This window comes from Schistocerca americana, chromosome 1 (genome assembly GCF_021461395.2).
Source record: "Schistocerca americana isolate TAMUIC-IGC-003095 chromosome 1, iqSchAmer2.1, whole genome shotgun sequence".
NCBI lineage: Eukaryota > Metazoa > Arthropoda > Insecta > Orthoptera > Acrididae > Schistocerca > Schistocerca americana.
The window spans coordinates 859,623,434-859,642,144 of record NC_060119.1 but is presented as its reverse complement, the minus strand read 5'-3'; the positions used below and the strand labels follow the sequence as shown (position 1 = coordinate 859,642,144).

At 44.3% G+C, this 18,711-nt stretch overlaps 1 protein-coding gene across 1 annotated transcript in view; it reads right to left on the bottom strand.

Annotated features, from left to right (window-relative positions):
* LOC124594717 (proton-coupled folate transporter-like) overlaps positions 1-18,711 on the bottom strand; it is a 74,145-nt gene that overhangs the window by 27,796 nt on the left and 27,638 nt on the right. The window contains exons 3-6 of the mRNA XM_047133087.1: positions 18,287-18,565; positions 17,624-17,798; positions 1,922-2,108; positions 1,681-1,828 (exon numbers count right to left, since the gene is read on the bottom strand). Coding sequence (XP_046989043.1) covers positions 1,681-1,828; positions 1,922-2,108; positions 17,624-17,798; positions 18,287-18,565 — 789 coding nt within the window. The remainder of the gene's footprint in view (positions 1-1,680; positions 1,829-1,921; positions 2,109-17,623; positions 17,799-18,286; positions 18,566-18,711) is intronic.

Genomic DNA, 18,711 nt, shown 5'->3' with positions numbered 1-18,711 from the left:
GGATTTCTTCTTGTTATATATATACGCCTCCTTAGATCGAAACTGTATCCTTACTTTTTATCGACTACATTCTGTTCACTGCGTACAAAATAATGTATGCAGTGAACTTCGTTCCTGTTTTCCAGAGTATTTTAGCTTTGTGATCCCGCGAAATCTATGTAGAGAGTTCATCTTAAATACACTGACAGGAAAAAAATCGGAGCACCAAGAGGAAGTTGTGCATCATAAACGAAAGTTGGAAGGATTGTTTCTACATCTGAAACATAATGTCTTATCAAATTCTGCACCAGTCACATAGGAGTGGAGTTAGTAGCGCCACTATGAGGAGGCTTTAAAAACACGTTGTACCAGACGTGAGAGTTAGTTACCTTTGAGATTGGACGTGACGAATTGATTTTAGTCGAGAATGCTTTTAAGGCGACAAAGACGCAATTTTCAACACCTCACTGAGTCTGAACAAGGTCGTGTAATTGGCCTACGAGAAGCTGGATGCTCCTTCCGTAATATTGTAGACACTTGGCAGGAGTGTAGCCACTGTACGCGACTGCTGATAGCGACGGTCACGAGAGTGTACAGTTGCAAGAAGTCCGGGCTCTGGACAGTCACGTGCACTTCAGAGAAGGAATACCATCGTTTTTGATGTATGGCTCTGGCGCATCGTACTACATCTGCAGCACCAATTCGAGTAGCAGTTGGCACTACACTGACGTAACGAACTGTTAAAAATCGGTGGTGTCAAGCGAGAGCTCATCGGAGGGCAGGGTGGAGGTCTATTGTGTTTTCTGATGAAAGCTGGATCTACCTCAGTCCCAGTGATGGTTGTGTGTTGGTTAGAAGGAGGCCATTTTAGAGCCTGCGACTTATCTGTCTGCGTCATAGACACTCTGACCCTTCACCTGTCTGGGGTGCGATGATAGCAGGAGCACTCTCGTGGTTATCCCACGGACCCTGACTGCAAAACTGTATGTCAGAGTGGTGATTCGACCTGTCGTGCTGCCATTCATGAACAGTATTCCAGGGGGTGTTTTGCAAAAGGATAACGCTCTCCCACATGCGGCTGTTGTAACCCAATATGCTCTATAGAATGTCGATATGTTGTCTTGATCCACTCGACCACCAGATCCGTCTCCAATCGAGTAAATATGGGATATAATCGAATGACATCTCCAGCGTCATCCACGAACAGCATTAACCGTCGCTGTATTGACCGACCAAGTGCACAGGCATGGAACTCCAGTCCACAAACTGACATATAGCACACGTACAACAGTCTGACGGTTATTTGCGTACCGGAATTTCACATTTGCAATGACTTATCTCGCTCTTGCATTAACCTGTGATCATGCAATGTTAATCACTTAAATATGTTACCAAGACAAATGTATTCCTGTAATTTCCTTACTCTACGTTAATAATGTATTGGTGTTGCAATTTTTTTCCGTAAGTGTATATAGCAGTCCAACAACTTTAAATACGGAGATAGTTCTGGAGCAGACTTGATGAATTGTGCTTGAATATACCAGAAAATATCAAGTGTGAAGACAATGTGATGTTTCACTCCGATTTTATTCTCTACTAGAACACGTACGACTCTTAACAAAAAAAAAAAAAAAAAAAGACTATTAACAAAAGTAAGCTCGTAGCGTTTTTTCGTAGGTCAGTGCGTGAATGTGGACATACCTTGGGAGATAAGGACGCTAGTGACGGCCACGAAGATGACGATTAGGATGGCTGTGCGTCCGTGGTGCGGCCGCTTCATCAGGGACGTCTTGAGAGCGTCGCGCACCAGCTGGGGGTGGAAGATCCCCTTGCAGCAGCTGCAGCTCCCCTAAGCACACGAGACACGTTAACGTTAGTTTATGATAAATATGTTACAGCTCTCCTTGTTCAGTGGTGGGCGTAAAACAGGCTACCAACTCACGTCTTGTGGTGGTGTGTAGCGCGCAGTGGTCTCTGGCAGCAGGAAGATGGAGTACAGCAGACACAGCACCATGAGGCCGGCAGCCAGTTGGTACACGCCTTCGTAGTTGAGGCTCAGGAACAGCGGCGTGGACAGCCCTGACCCCAGCATCACAGCCAAATACTGCGACACGTCCAGCAGTCCTAGTCTGCAAGCAGCAGTTTCGGGGTGTCAGAAGAGCTTTGCTCTTGAGATGTGGGACACTACTACAAGACGTATTCAATAAGTAATGCAACACACATTTTTCTGAAAGCAGGTTGGTTTTATTCAGGATTCCAATACACCATACTATCCCTCACTCTTTTGGCTACAAAACCCTATTTAAACATGATCTCTGTTCAATACGACGGTCTTACGCCACATTACTGGAAGGGCTTGTATCCCACATAATACCACTATACTGGTCGACTGCGGAGCCAACATCTTGCTGCATCAATAACTTCCACATCATCCTTTATTCGGCCAAACAGATGATAGCTCGTTATGGTCTTCTGTTAGATGGCGAGGAACCAAGCGGATACACACCCTTGAGTCTCCAGCTGACGAACGAATGTGACATCAGTATCAGCGGAGACGTACAGTTGAGCGGCGAGGTGGTTGATTGTGGTCCGTCGATCACCTCGTAAAGAGAGTGTCCGCACGTTCCAGCTTCGAGGGAGAGACAGCTGTGTACGACCGCCCGGCACGCGGGAGACCGGACAGGTTTGCGCGACCTTGTTGCGATGATGACAGACGCCTCACCCAAAGACTAGCCGTGATTTTATTCATTGCTAGGTCTCCTAGACATTCTGCAGGCTCCTATGAATATCTGTCATTCTCTAGTTTTCCGCCAAAAGAAGCTCAAGGACAGTTCTAAGCTCGAAACGCGCCTCTGTTACAGACGCCATTTTTGAAGGCTACGTAAAGCGCCGCCATCTGTCGAAGTACCATGAAACCTCAGGGGCTGAAGCGGGAATATTCCACGATGTTCCACAACAAATTCCACATTTTTTTCAATCGAAATTTGCCGAGAAAATAAGTGTATCGCATTACCTACGGAACACACTCGTACATCAAAAGTAATGGGTCTTCTGGTCTTCAGATCTATCAGATGGTCTCACCATTACTATTGCTGTGGATTCTGATCACATTAAGTCCAAAAACGTTAGCGCTGGCATTACAAATATTTATACATCACGTATAACTGCCACAGTGATGACACGAGTCGTCAGTTAAAAAAAAAAAAGTATGTTGGCTAAATTTATTAATCCTGAACACGCCACTTGTGTGTGTGACTCTGTATTGTTTTTTTATTTTAATTTCTGTATTGTTTTTCTTTACGTTACGTTTTTTTTTTTTTGCATTTTGTGTGATTTGCACCAGTGTCTGTTACATACGTATGTGATTTCATTGTGATTTATATGATTTATATCTCGCCCCTATAAGAGATTTAATATCAGTGCTTAATGTTAATAACGCAGAGAGTGAGACAGTTGAAGGATGGTGCAGGGAGTTCAGCGAAGGACTAAGACGAAAATATATTATGGTAAAAGCTCACCAATTTTATTGACAAGAGGTTTGTCGGCAAGAGAAGAAGGAAGGGTTTTGATCAATGGGTGCGGCGAGGCGGGTTTATTGAGGTGGCGTACTTGTTTGATCACTGTCTCTCGTCGTACGGTGCACTACCAAAGTTCCACCTACCTCAGTACGGCGTTTGATCACCAGCCCGTTTCTCTGCATACGTAGATACTGTCCAGACGATGTTAAAAGCAGCGTGCAGGAAAAACACCGCCAAGTCCACATAAACTCTGGTAGCAAGAAAGCTATCCTGTAATGCCTTACAACAAATTTCGAGTGGAGGGCGATTTCTTCATCTCTTTAGAAACATGTCAATCTTCTGCAAACGAGTTCTTTTATTTTTTGAGATTCAAAATAAACCCTTGCCATCATCCAGTATTTAATTAACGAATAATATAACTGTCCTCAGCTCACAGTTCACACAACTCAGTACACACTCAAGGCAGTCAGAGATGCACTAAAGACCGACCCGAATTATTACGCGATCTACAGTCATTACTCTGCTACAATATACGAGTTTCACATTCGGTCCTTTTTAGTGGATTTCTAGTAAAGAAACTGCTCGCCACCTATTCCATAAACGGGTATGAAACATACCGCGCGGAATTCTACAAAGACCGAAAGTTCACACGTTTTATCAATCCAACAGATCACTTCACAAAGCTCAGATTTTCACAATCTGTCCGTAAATGCAACTGCTTTCATGGAAATACAATCCGGACGCGAGAAACCAGTAACTTCTTCATTTTACTCATAATATAGACGGACACGTCCAACATGACCTACACGTCCGATAGTTAGCAAGCGACTGCATCACTCCCAGTACAACTACTGAGCAGTGCGCGGGAACTGCTTAACTCTGACTGGTTGATTAAAATGATCAGTCAATCAGAACTATCCTTCGAGATTATTCTCGCGCCAAAACTGTCCTACGGCAATCACAATTCCCAGTTGCATTTATGTCATTTCAATGTGCAAATACTAATATAATGTTTAACAAAACCAAATGAAAGGAAAACTAAACTTGAAATAAATTTAGAAACTTATTATTCCGCAAACGGCTATTCTGGCTGCCTCCTTACAAAAGCAAGTACACGTAAACATACGTCATCAGCAATGTGGGTAAAACACAACTTTCCCACGACACAGTTACGTAATGGTGTAACATGAGATAATATTGAATATTTTAGTATGTCCCACATACACACTCTCATTCATTCTCATTTAGTCACACAACAACACATTAAATAAATCCTGATCTTTCCTGAATTTTATATTACGAAAAAATGCCAAATAGTTAACGTTCTTAATTATGAAACTCTAAACAAATTGACCTAACGTGCTGTGAGCTTCAGTAATGATTCCACATGATACTAAAAGATAAACTGTTATCAATTGTAACTGATTTTAATCTTGCAAGTGTCGGTTTGGGGTGTTTTAGGTAATTTTCTTTAACTCTGATCATATGCCAGCTAGAAAGCTGAGATTTTTACACAATCTTGTTTTCAATAACAAAGGGCAGTATATTGACTTTTAACTAAATTGAACAATATTTAATACAGTTTATTTAGAGTCTTAGGGGCTTGGATATTCTGTCGCTCGCCGGCCGCTGGTGGCCGAGCGGTTCTAGGCGCTTCAGGTTCGAATCCTGCCTCGGGCATGGATGTGTTTAATGTCGTTAGGCTAATTAGGTTTAAGTAGTTCTAAGTTCTAGGGGACTGATGACTTTAGAAGTTAAGTCCCATAGTGTTCAGAGCCGTTTACTATTGAGTGGTGATTTCTACGATCAGCGATCAGCTGCGTGCTGTCACGTTTTACGATGGAGCAATGTAAACAGGTTTCTTTTTTTTTAGTGCGTTTTGACAGTGTGACTCTTCGGAGCAGACGTTGCAGTGTTATTATGTTCTGGAGTCGCTCCATATGATTTAGCGTTGCTGTATTTGCCCCAGACCAGCGATGAATGAACGACAAAAATTGCCACGATCAGCCTCGCATCGCGCAATCAATCCCGTACGGATGGTCTTTCGTTGCTCTTCATCGTCTCCTGTTATGCGACGAGGAACCCAGCGGGCACACACCGCTCAGTACCTCCCACTGGTGGACGAGACGTCCAGTTGTGCAGCGAGGTATTTGGTTGAGATCTGACACTGACTTCGAATGAGAGAGTCTGCAAGTTTCAACATTACAGGAGTCACAGCCGAGTGCAGTGGACAGGCACGCGGGAGGTCCTGTTGCGGTGAAGACAGACGCCTCACCCATCGAGTAACCGTGCTTTTATTCACTGTCAGGCCTCCGTAGACATTCTTCGAGTGCCTATGAATATCTGCGATTCTCTAGTTTTCCGCCAAAAGAAACTCAATGACAGCTCTGTGCTGGGAACGCACCTCCGTTACAGACGCCACCTTTGAAGATTACGTTTAGAGTTGCCACCTATCATAACTTCATGAAACTATAGGGGCTGAAGCTGGAATATTCCACGATGTCCAACAAATTTTCACGTTTTTTAACCGAAATTGGCCGAGAAAAAAATATTGCATTAGTATTGAATGCTACTCGTAAAACAGAGCTGGCCATTAAAGTGGCAATAGGAGGAAGAATAGTAAATAACAAAGAATTTACTCATTGTGAATATGCAGTACAGCAGACTGAGTATATGATTAAGTTTGTAAGTGATTTAATGGTATACAGAGCTCGATATTTCGTATCCAGAGATGCCATATCTAGCAGCAACAATGACTTTAACCCGGCTGGGTAGCGAGTCTACATGAGATTAGAAGACAGGAGTGGGTACGTCAATTCATGGTGCTTCATCGCTATGCCAGAGCCTCAGTGGCTGGCGACTGGGGCCGTGCCAGTCTCTCGCGAAGTGTAACTGATTAATTTGTTCTTAGATTGCAAAGATAAAATTGTAGATTACCGTTGCAGCTATTCTACAGGCATCGTTGGGTAATTTTCGATTCTCAACTTTACAATGAATTGAGGCACGGAACGCCTCTTAACTTTTAGTCATCTTCTTCCGTCCAGCAAAATTTAGGGATGCTCTTTTGTACTATGTTATTTCAAATAATAACCATAATAGCTATACAAGTCAGCAGCTCGTGATCCCATGGTTAGCTTTGGTGACTATCACGGGGCCCTGGGTTCGATTCCCGGCCGATTCGGGGATTTTTCCCGCTGGGAGGTGGATGTGTGTGTGTGTGTGTGTGTGTGTTGTCCTCACCATCATTTCATCATCATCGACGCGCAAGTCGCCTAAGTGGCGTCGAATAAAAAGACTTTCACCAGGCAGCCGAATATCCCAGGTGGGGTATCCCGGCCAATAATGCCATACACACATTTCATTTCACTCCATAGTCATATAAATATAAATGTTGATTTTATAGTAATCACTTGAGATCCTTTTGCCAATGCAAAGTCCAGAAATTCTTTGTGCTTCAGTTTTAATTTCGCTGAGAAGCGACTGGTTTGATGACCTGTCGATTTGCCCGCCATCCGCCCGCTATTTCTGCAGATTTACACTCTACATGAAAAATATCGAATGTTGCAAACTAAATTTCTTGTCACGAAGTCTGATCAGAGCCTTTTTTTCTTTTTTAAATGCAAAATATTTTGTAGCATTATATTTCATATACTGACGGAAAAATATCGCAATACCAAGAGGGAGTTGTGCGACATAAACGAAAGTTGGTAGACGTGTTTCTACATCTGAAAGATTTTGCGTCAGTTGCATAAGAGTGGCGTTAGTAGCGCCACTCTGAGGATGCAAATGAGGTTTGCTTTAAATACATGCTGTAACGGTCTTGAGCGTTAGGTACCTTTGTAACTGGATTTTGTGGGTTGATGTTGGTCAAGACTGGATTTAAGGCGACAAAGACGCTGTTATTAGTTCCTCACTGAGTTCGAACGAGATCGTGTAATAGGGCTAAGAGAAGCTTTACTTTCCTTCTGCGGTACTGCAGGAAGACTTGGCAGAAATGTAGCCACTGTACACGATTGCTGGCAGTGGTGGTCGCGAGAACGTACGGTCTCAAGAAGACCGGTCTCCGGACGACCACGTGACACTACCGACAGGGAAGACCATAGTGTTCGGTGTAAGTTTCTGTTGCATGATATTGCATCTGCAGCGGCAACTTGAGAAATAGTTGGCATTACAGTGACACAGCATCTGTCAGAGATCGGTTACTCCAAGGGCAGCTCTGAACCAGAAGCCCTGAATCGTGCATTCCACTGTCCCCAAGCCACTGCCTTTAGCGATTTCAGTGGTATTATGCCAGAGCTCATTGGAGGGCAGGGCGGAGGACTTTTGTGTTTTCTAATGAAAGACGCTTTTGTCTCGGTGCCAGTGGTGGTCGTGTGTTGGCTAGAAGGTGGCCAGTTGAGGGCCTGCTACCAACCTGTCTGCGTGCCACACACACTGCATCTACGCCTGAAGTTGGGGTCTGGGTTGCGATTTCGTACGGCAGCACAGGAGCATGCTCGTGGCTATCCCACGCACACTGAATGAAAAATTGTACATCAATCTGGTGATTCGACCTGTCGTGCTGCCATTCATGAACAGCATTCCAGGGGTGTTTCCAACACTATAACGCTCGCCCACATAGGGCTGTTGTAACTCAACTTGCACTATAGAATGTGGACATATTGCCCTGACCTGCTCGGTCAACAAATCTCTCTCCAGTGAGAACATATCTACATCTACATACACACTCCGCAATCCACCATACGGTGCGTGGCGGAGTGTACCTCGTACCACAACTAGCATCTTCTCTCCCTGTTCCACTCCCAAACAGAACGAGGGAAAAATGACTGCCTATATGCCTCTGTACGAGCCCAAATCTCTCTTATCTTATCGTGGTGGGCTTTCCGCGAAATATAAGTTGGCGGCAGTAAATCTGTACTGCAGTCAGCCTCAAATGCTGGTTCTCTAAATTTCCTCAGTAGCGATTCACGAAAAGAACGCCTCCTTTCCTCTAGAGGCTCCCACCCGAGCTCCTGAAGCATTTCCGTAACACTCGCGTGATGATCAAACCTACCAGTAACAAATCTAGCAGCCCGCCTCTGAATTGCTTCTATGTCCTCCCTCAATCCGACCTGATAGGGATCCCAAGCGCTCGAGCAGTACTCAAGAATAGGCCGTATTATTGTTTTATAAGCGGTCTCCTTTACAGATGAACCACATCTTCCCAAAGTTCTACCAATGAACCGAAGACGACTATCCACCTTCCCCACAACTGCCATTACATGCTGGTCCCACTTCATATCGCTCTGCAATGTTACGCCCAAATATTTAATCGACGTGACTGTGTCAAGCGCTACACTACTAATGGAGTATTCAGACATTACAGGATTCTTTTTCCTATTCATCTGCATTAATTTACATTTATCTATATTTAGAGTTAGCTGCCATTCTTTACACCAATCACAAATCCTGTCCAAGTCATCTTGTATCCTCCTACAGTCACTCAACGACGACACCTTCCCGTACACCACAGCAACATCAGCAAACAGCCGCACATTGCTATGCCTCGGGCATGGATGTGTGTGATGTCTTTAGGTTAGTTAGGTTTAAGTAGTTCTAAGTTCTAGGGGACTAATGACCTCAGCAGTTAAGTCCCATAGTGCTCAGAGCCATTTGAACCATTTGTAGATAGAAAACAACAGCGGACCTACCACACTACCTACTGGGGCACTCCAGATGATACCCTCACCTCTGATGAACACTCACCATCGAGGAGAACATATGGAATATCATAGAACGACAACACTAGCGTCATCCACAAACAGCATTAAACGTCCCTGCATTCACCGAACAAGTGCAAGAGGCATGGAACTCCATCCCACAAACTGACATCCGACACCTGTGCAAAACAATGCATCGGCATTTGTATGCTTGAACTGAACTGAACATTCTGGCATTTACACCGGTTATTAATGTACAAGCATTTCACATTTTCAATGCCTTATTTCGCGCTTGCATTAATCTTTGATCTTGCAATGTTAATCCCTTAAATATATTACCTAGACAAATGTATTCCAGTAATTTCATTATTCTATATTAATTATTTTTTGATGATGCGGTTTTTCCCCATCAGTGTGTCATCATGGTCCGCCGTCAAGAAACGTATCTGCTCCTCTGCAACGACTCTGAACCTGACCGGTAACGGAAGCATTTTATTTGACCATTAGATTAATATGTCATTTAAAACTCAATTCACGATACTGTATCTTTCCTTGTTCTACTCCAGCAATGATCACTAAGATGTATCCCTACTTCGAACAATTAGTTTCCGGAGGAGTTGAGTACACTCATTATTTCTCAATCATTTTTCTTCTTTTATTTTGAATATGATTCTTTTCAGAAGCCATGAGCCGATGTTTTCCGTGTATTAGAGGTCTAGGTATAAGGATACAGAAGGTAATGGAAGCCACTGAATTAACGACACATAATGTGTATCGACAGGAAATGTAGCTTGCAAATGAAAAGCATCATGACAATCTCTCCTTCGGCAAAACATTGCGGATTAGTCTCACATTCGGACCTCCAGGAGGGGATTATCAAAGGACATGTGATAATGAGAAAAAGATTGAAAACCGACGAAAGGGTGACATTGTAAGATTCAGAACGTGTAATGTCACAAGTCTGAACGTGTTAGGGGAGCTAGAAAATACGTATAATGAAATGCAAAGCCTAAATTTGCAGATAATGCGTGTCAGTGAAGCGAAAGGGAAAAAAAGATGAGGATATCTGGGCAGAGGGATACAGGGTAATTTCAACAGTAGCAGAAAATGATGTAACGGGAGTAGATTGGTCATGATTAGGAAGGCAGTTAGAGAGTAGCTACAGTGAAGAGTTCACTGGCACGATTGTTCTCATCACGATCGACAGCAAACCATCATCGACAACAATAGTTGTGTCCACGTCATAAACAGAAGCTAAAGACGTAGAGAAAGTGTATGCGGACTTTGAATGGGTAATTCAATACGTACAGGTAGAGGAAAATATAATAATCATACCGGACTGGAACGCTGTAGTAGGAGAGGAAACAGAAGACAGGAGTTACAGAAGAATATGAGCTCTGTAGAAGGCAGACATAGGTACAGTGAAATAAGGGTTCTGTAGATGGCGATGATGAATACTACAGCAGACAGTTCAGTTAAAGAGAAAAGGACATTTCTAAAAAGGACAAACACAGAGGTTGGAGACATAAATAAGACAGAGGAAATTGTGAAGAAACCTCGGATAACAGAATTACTTCAATTGTCGAAGAAAGAAGAAATTAAAAACTGCTCCGATAAAGTCAGGACCACAGAAATATAAACGCTTAGGAGCTAATAAACAGGAAGTGCAGGAAAGATGAAGCAAAGTGACTGAAAGCAAAATGCGAAGAAATCGAAAAAGAAATGGTTCTCGGAATAAAAAGTAATAACAACCTTCGGTGAAACTGAAGACATGGACGTCAACATTGAGTGTGCAAGAGAGGTTCTACTGTTAACTGCAGAGGAGAGAGCAAGCAGATAGAAAGAGTATACAGAAGATATTTACTGTCCGATGGCGTCACAGACTAAGAAATCGGAGTTTATGTGGCAGAGGGATGAAACAACACTAAAAGCAGAGTGTAACAGATCTTTTGAGAGCTTGTGGTAAAATAATGTGGAAAGCATAAATACCATTCCTTCAGAATTTCTGAAGCAATTGGGAGTCGTGACACGTGTTGAACTATTACATTTCCAAATCAGTATTCGTTATTTGCGGCCAGGCAAGCCAGAAGGCTACCTACCACATTTCCCATGACAAAAACCTCTGTTCTGGTACGGGAGTAAGCTCAGTTGCCATAGACCAGGTCCTGCAACTTGTTGCCAGGACTGGAACATTTTCAACATAGCATGCAACAAGGGCCGGAACGCTGCAGTGGTGACATTGATTACGGCATACCAGGGCTTGCCGCTGTTCTGCTTCTGTGGTAGACGTCTACAAAAGCAATGTCCTGCCATAACAAGTTGGGTAAAGTGGCCACAAATACCACCTGCCTCAGCCATGAAGCTTTTGTCACCAAGCGGAGCTTACACAGCGAAGTACTCGTCGCCAGTCATAGACCAAAGGTGAGTCACCTCATCTCAGCTAGAACTAGATGATACCCCTGATGACCGCCCCTGGATCTGATGCTGGCGACAGCTGAACTGAAGCCACCCATAGTCCACACTTGAGTGTCTCCTGCACAGCACTGTGAGATGCTGGCTGTCGCTGAAATTGCACGTAAAGCCGTGATCAGTCTATACTGGAATTTTCTGCCACTGTGTGCTTGGCGTCAGCAGGTCTAACACGGTTCTGTGCCGCCAGATTGCTGATTTTGCATCTTCTGTAACTGCCAAGACTGGCTGGCGTCTTCGTGCCAGTGACCGTCTGCTGCTGCTGCGTGCTGAGCCAGAAAAGTGCTGATGCTCAGGAGCAGCACGCGCCGCTGGGGCGCCGAATAAATCCTCTCATTATTTTCAGTGGCTTATGTTTCCACGACGGATGAGGAACTGATTCTTGATACCTGTTGCTCTGTCCACCATTCTGCACGGTCTTGGTTAGCTGTTACCACATCGTGCTGCCCCTTAGACAAGTGAAAGTCTGTTGCAGTTGTTGTGTAGAGTTTATGAGACTGACTGCAGACATATTGTCAGACATTCGGGAAATATAATCCACACGGTCTCAAAGATAATTAAAGCAGTAAAGTGTGAAAACTATTGAGCGTTTAATTTAATAAGTCGTTCAATTTATTACCAATAGTAATAATATACAGAAGAATGGAAGAGAAAATTGAGGGTCTTTAGAAGTTGATCCGTTTGGCTCTGGGAAAGGTAAATGGACCAGAAAGGCAGTTCTGATGTTGCAGTTGATAATGGATGCAAGACTTAAGAAAAATCAGAACACCTTTGCAGGATTTGTCGACCTAGGTAAAAGCACCAGAGAGCCATTTCTGTCGTTGAAGTTGATAATGGAAGCAAGACCTTTGTGCCGTTGCTCGTACATCTTTGGCAACCTATTACCGATTAGCCTCTGTACGTCCATCTGTTCACAGATGGTTGCGGGGCTTCGGCTGTTCAGCACAGAATGTCAAATTAAACGCCTTTCAGCAGTCTAAATTTCAGATTGTTATTTTATTGGGCTACCAGTTTCGGCGATACATTACGCCGTATTCCGGCTCCCTAACCGACGTGTAGGAAGATCCCCACATCTGGTCCAGTCAAAATAGGGGCCAGCATTCAGTGACCGGTATACGTAGATTTTTGAGATAGCGACAGTCGGTAGGTCATGTTTGAAATGACTGCTGTCTCAAAAACCTACAGATACCAGCCATTGAACGCTGGCCCCTATTTTGATTGGACCAGAGATGGGGATCTTCCTACACGTCGGTCAGGGGCCCTGAAGATGGCGTAATATATCACCGAAACTGGTAGCTCAATAAAAAACAATTTGGAAATTTAGACGGCTTAAAGGTGTTTGATTTGACATTCTGTACTGTCGATTACATCTGCCCTACGTTTGTCTCTGGCCCGTTGCTGGGAGAGGAGAGGACAGCTGCCCGCTAGAGGTCGCGTAAGCTGCGACGGGTGCTGATATAGCAGCGTGATTGGTTAGCCATGGGGAAGCAACTTGCTGGCAGCAGTGAGCAGTTTTATCAAAGACGTGTGGGCTGGAAAGCTACGGCCTGGCCTTAGGAGTGTTATTGGAGCCACCACGTCGGTTGGAGTTTAACTGTCAGCTACTTGACCGTTAAAGGAATCGAGCCTGCCCGGGGGGGAAGATTGCGAGAGCATATTGTGGACTATATGGTGAAGCCTTTTTGTAATGACACTAATTTTGTTGGTAACCTATGTGTGAGCTACCACAGCCTGGTTCCTTTCGAGCCTATTTCATATTTTTTTCATTCCTCCAGTCGCCGTTGTGAGCTAAAGGTGCTCATCTGTATTTTGATACTTGGCCGTGTTCGGCAGATTTTCTGGACACATATTCGCGATTTGTGACGAACGTGTATTAGATTTGAAATTTTGCTGTCTGCTCGACACGTTTCTGAGCAGCTTGTTCGTGTGCTCAAGGCGTGCTATCTGTCAAATCATCCTGTAGTTTAACGATTTTTTGCTTATGCCGTGATTGCCTAGACTTCTTTAAAATGTCTCGTGTTTTATTAAATAATGGTTAAGATACTTAATGTTAAGGTGAACTGTAAACTACCTATCTGACGTATTATATAGTGCCTTGTATTTTATGAAAATAGTGTTCATTCAGTGCTTTCCAGCCTTTAACTGATTTCATTATAATAGTGATTGACCTTAGCTCTTGCTCAATAGGCTTGATAGTTGGATTCCATTATTTTATCATAATACTGTTTAACACTTTCGGTGCCTGTGAAGCTTGGTTCGCGCATTGGTTTTATATTTAATTAGGATAGTACTTAATTCTGCCTATATGTGTGTGTTACTGGACACATTAGCCATTATTTAATGCATTATTTATCAAGGGCCTCCCTGTATGCCATTATTTAATGCATTATTTATCAGCGGGCTTACTGTGCGCTTTGGTCGATCTGGTGGGATTCACCAAACGATTTTGTAATACATTTTTGGAATGGAAGCAATTTTGCTTAGACATACGGCCACCTGATTACATCAAGTCCGCATTACCTGTCATTTGCTACTTTACGAACTAGTCGCCTATGTGATAATTATGTTGTCATTTGTTTATTTACCGTTGCTGCCACTGGGCACAGTTGAAGGGCTTATTTCAATAGTGATACAAGTCCATTGCATCCACTTTTCTGTCTATAATGCTTCTGAAATTAATGAGCCAAACAGACAGAAAGAAAGGTTCATCTCTAGCAAGAAGCCATATGCTTGAATATTTCTGGTATCTCAACTGCAGATTTTTCAGCGCTCATATAACTTTAGGACTCTGTATCTCAATAAGAGCAAAAATGGACTTGTACCACTATTGAAATAAGCCCTTCAGTTGATCTCGAAGACAGAGCACAGCTATGGTCGAAATTGCTAGTTATGTGAATAGAGGTTATCGTCTTGTGTTCAAAATGTAGCACCACACCATCATGCCAACTGCTGGACCTCCATGACTGTGACAAATGCTTATTGGCAACGCCTCTCCTCCTCGGAGTCTGGGAGCATGGATACGCCCACTGTGATGCGTTACACATAACCTATACTCGTCTTAAGAGACAACATGGTGTCACTCCGGTGTCGCATTCTTGTCGTTGATTGCCTCTTTCTGTTGCATAGCCACAACAATGGTCACCATGTTGGCAGCCCGTAGTGTTCTAGACGTTGTCTCGTTGTCTGTCTTACTACAAACAAGCCCATTTCCTGACTCGAGGTACGTCACGTGGCTGTACAGTCCTGCACGGCACAGCGAATAATGGCTGCCCTCGTGGGCACTAGTAACATGGAACCACTGAGAGCATCTGTTCAGCCAGAATATTATGACCACCTACCTTGTCCACCTTTGGCACAGATAACAGCGAAGCGTCGTGGCCTGGAATCACCTAAGCCTCGATAGGTCTAGCCGAGCGGTCTAAGACGTTACAAGGTGATACTCTTATTGAATACGGGGATGCAGGATTAGCCAAGCGGTCTGAGGCGCTGCAGTCATGGACTGTGCGGCTGGTCCCGGCGGAGGTTCGAGTCCTCCCTCGGGCATGGGTGTGTGTGTTTGTCCTTCGGATAATTTAGGTTAAGTAGTGTGTAAGCTTAGGGACTAATGACATTAGCAGTTAAGTCCCGTAAGATTTCACACACATTTGAACATCTTGATAGGTCACTGGAAGGAGTTGGCACAACATCTTCACACGCAAGTCACCTAATTCAATTCTCGTTAATTCCGGGGGCGGGGGGGGGGGGGGGGGGGGGCGATGAGCTCTGACGCCACGATCGATCACATTCGATCAGGTTCAGTTCTGGCGAGCTGGGGAGCCAGCACATCATCTGCAACTCGACACTGTGTTTCTCGAACCACTGTCACACTCCTGGCCGTGTGACATGGCGCACTATCTTGTTGAAAAATGCCACTGCCTTCAGGAAACATGATCGTCATGGAGGGGTGTACGTGGTCTGCAACCAGTGTACGATACTCCTTGGACGTCACGGTGCCTTTCACGAGTTCCACAAGACCCATGGATGCTCACGTGAATGTTCCCCAGAGCATAATGGCGCCGCCGCCAGCTTGTATCCAGCCCTCAGTACAGGTGTCAAGGAGTTGTTCCCGTAGAAGACGACGAATTCTCCTCCTCCCATCGACACGATGAAGAGGGTATCGGGATTCAGCAGACGATGCAATGCTCTGCCAGGGCGCCAACATCCAGTGCCGATGGTCACGTGCCCATTTCAATCGTAGTTTCTGATGTCGTGGCTGTGGCCGTCGGCTGTGGAGGCCCATCGTTAGGAGTGTTCTGTGCACTGTGTGTTATCCTCTGCCCAGCATTAAAGTCTGATGTTAGTTCCGTCACAGTTAGCCGCCTATCCTGTATTACCAGTCTGTCCAGCCTACGACGTCCGACATCTGTAATGAGATGTGGCCGCCCAACACCACGACGTCTGGACGTAGTTTCACTTTGGTTTCGCCACGTGTTGAAGACACTCACCACAGCACTCCTCGAACACACGAATAGCCGTGCAGTTTCCGAAACACTCTTGTCAAATGCCCGGACCATCACAGTGTGCCCTCTGTCAAAGTCAGATAGAACACGCAACTTCCTCATTCATACACCGACAGCAAGCTCACTGATAATATATTCACCATGCGTGGATATATCACCAAAACAAAAGCAAAACGAGGATAATGGAATGTAGTCGAATTAAGTCGGGAGATGCTGAGGGAATTAGATTAGGAAATGAGATACTTAAAGCAGTAAAGGAGTTTTGCTATTTGGGTAGCAAAATAACTGATGATGGTCGAAGTAGAGAGGATATAAAATGTAGATTGGTAATGGCAAGAAAAGCGTTTCTGAAGAAAAAAAAATTGTTAACATCGAGTATCGATTTAAATGTCAGGAAGTCTTTTCTGAAAGTATTTGTATGGAGTGTAGCCATGTATGGAAGTGAAACGTGGACGATAAATAGTTTGGACAAGAAGAGAATAGAAGGTTTCGAAATGTGGTGCTACAGAAGAATGCTGAAGATTAGATGGGTAGATTACATAACTAATGAGGAGGTATTGAATAGAATCGGGGAGAAGAGGAGTTTGTGGCACAACTTGACTAGAAGAAGGGATCGGTTGGTAGGACATGTTCTGAGACATCGAGGGATCACCAATTTAGTATTGGAGGGTAAAAATCGTAGAGGAAGACCAAGAGATGAATACACTAAGCAGATTCAGAAGGATGTAGGCTGCAGTAGGTACTGGGAGATGAAGAAACTTGCACAGGATGCAGTAGCATGGAGAGCTGCATCAAACTAGTCTCAGGACTGAAGACCACAACAACAGCGTGTGTCTTATTAGCAGCCACTCCGCGCTAGGTGACCTGGACGGGTTTATAATGTTCTGGCTGATCAGTGTACACAGTGTTAAGTGTGGCTGAGTTGTCCCCATGATTCGATATTCGCATGACAGTTGTGGAAATTCAACACAGGCTGCAGTATCACAGAACGGCAAACCAAGACTCAATTCGGCTACTATCCTACCGCTGACGAATTCCGGCTCGTGCTGGTAGCCGTTTCTCCACCTAACACGAGGCATAACATATCTTCTGAAAGAGACAATCATATGCATAATCAACCAAGTAATACATCCAATTTATGACAGTTTATCGTTTGATACATGCAGCCTTCATGGTGTTCCAATTATAACTACCAATACTGTATTAAGTACTGGCATTAGATGACTGACCAAAAAATCGATCGTCGTGCAGCGATTTTACCATATAAAAAGACTAACATAGATTATGAGCATTATTATTCCACAATCTGACGTTAGATTAAAGTATTTCTTGTATTGTTACTCCGTACTGCTAAACTGTTATCCACTAAAACATGAAATATCAAACTCAAGTTGCAAGTACTTTATTAATAAAGAATCTTTTAGTGAATGCCTTAACCAATTAAGCTGTGAACACTTACCTGAGCTCCTTCTGCCCCTCAGGGCTAATGTCAGCTATGTAGATGTTGGCAACAGCCATGAGGTTCATCATGCCGCCGCTGAAGGTGGTCACTATAGACGGCAACAGCAGCCACTCTGGCGCTAGATCTGTAATCGCAGACAGCCCAGAGAACAGACTGTACGCGATTGTGTTCCCTGCAATTAGTTACGATTTTCAGTTTCTGTCAGACATAAATAACGATAAGAATGGATAGTTTTTAAGGAGGTGGCACTCATACCACGAACTACTAAAAATGAACGAGTATTGTCTTGCAAATGTAGAGGTCCTTCGCATCTGTCTACACAGTGACACTCTGCAAATGTTGGAATGGAAACATTTGTAGCCATAGAACAAAGGTGCCTGCAGACATTGGAAATTTCAACTGTCACGAAGAATGATGAGGAGTGGCATATGCGAGCTGTTCATTGCGTTATACTGGATAGTGAGATACGTTGTAGTGGCACAGCGTTTTTATCACACTCACACAATTCTCAACAAATACTGAATACGTCTAGAAATAAAGAATAGGGCTCTTTTGTGCCAGTGCATGTCAATAGTGAAATCTGGAAGTTGGTACCGGTGTGAAGGGACGTCTGTTCAGTAAGCATGGGTGAATGGTGAGAGACTCGTGCTCTTGACATACCAGCAAAGGACCAGAGAAAGATGGGCCGCCGGTCGAACTTGTCGCTCCAACTGCCGATGAAAAGCGACACAGTGGCGGGCACGATTCCTTCGATGATAGCCTTCCAGGTGAGAAGCGTGCTGGAATAGGTGCGGTCCTCGTTGGTGCACGTGTTGGGGTCTCTGGAGCCGCATACTCGCTCCAGGAAGAGCCCGCTGGCCACCCACTGAGTCACGACGTAGGAGAACATGAACAGCAGGACAAGCGGCTCCACCGTCGGACGGATGCGCCACCACTTCACTGCAACACGAAGCTCTCGTCATCACTTGCTCGTTCGCTGCTTCACCTCGCGTAAACAACTGCATTCTCTGGACCTTTTCTGAGTGGGTAACATGGCCCCGACACATTTTAAGAATGACATGGTTTCCACGAGGCTGTTATTTTAA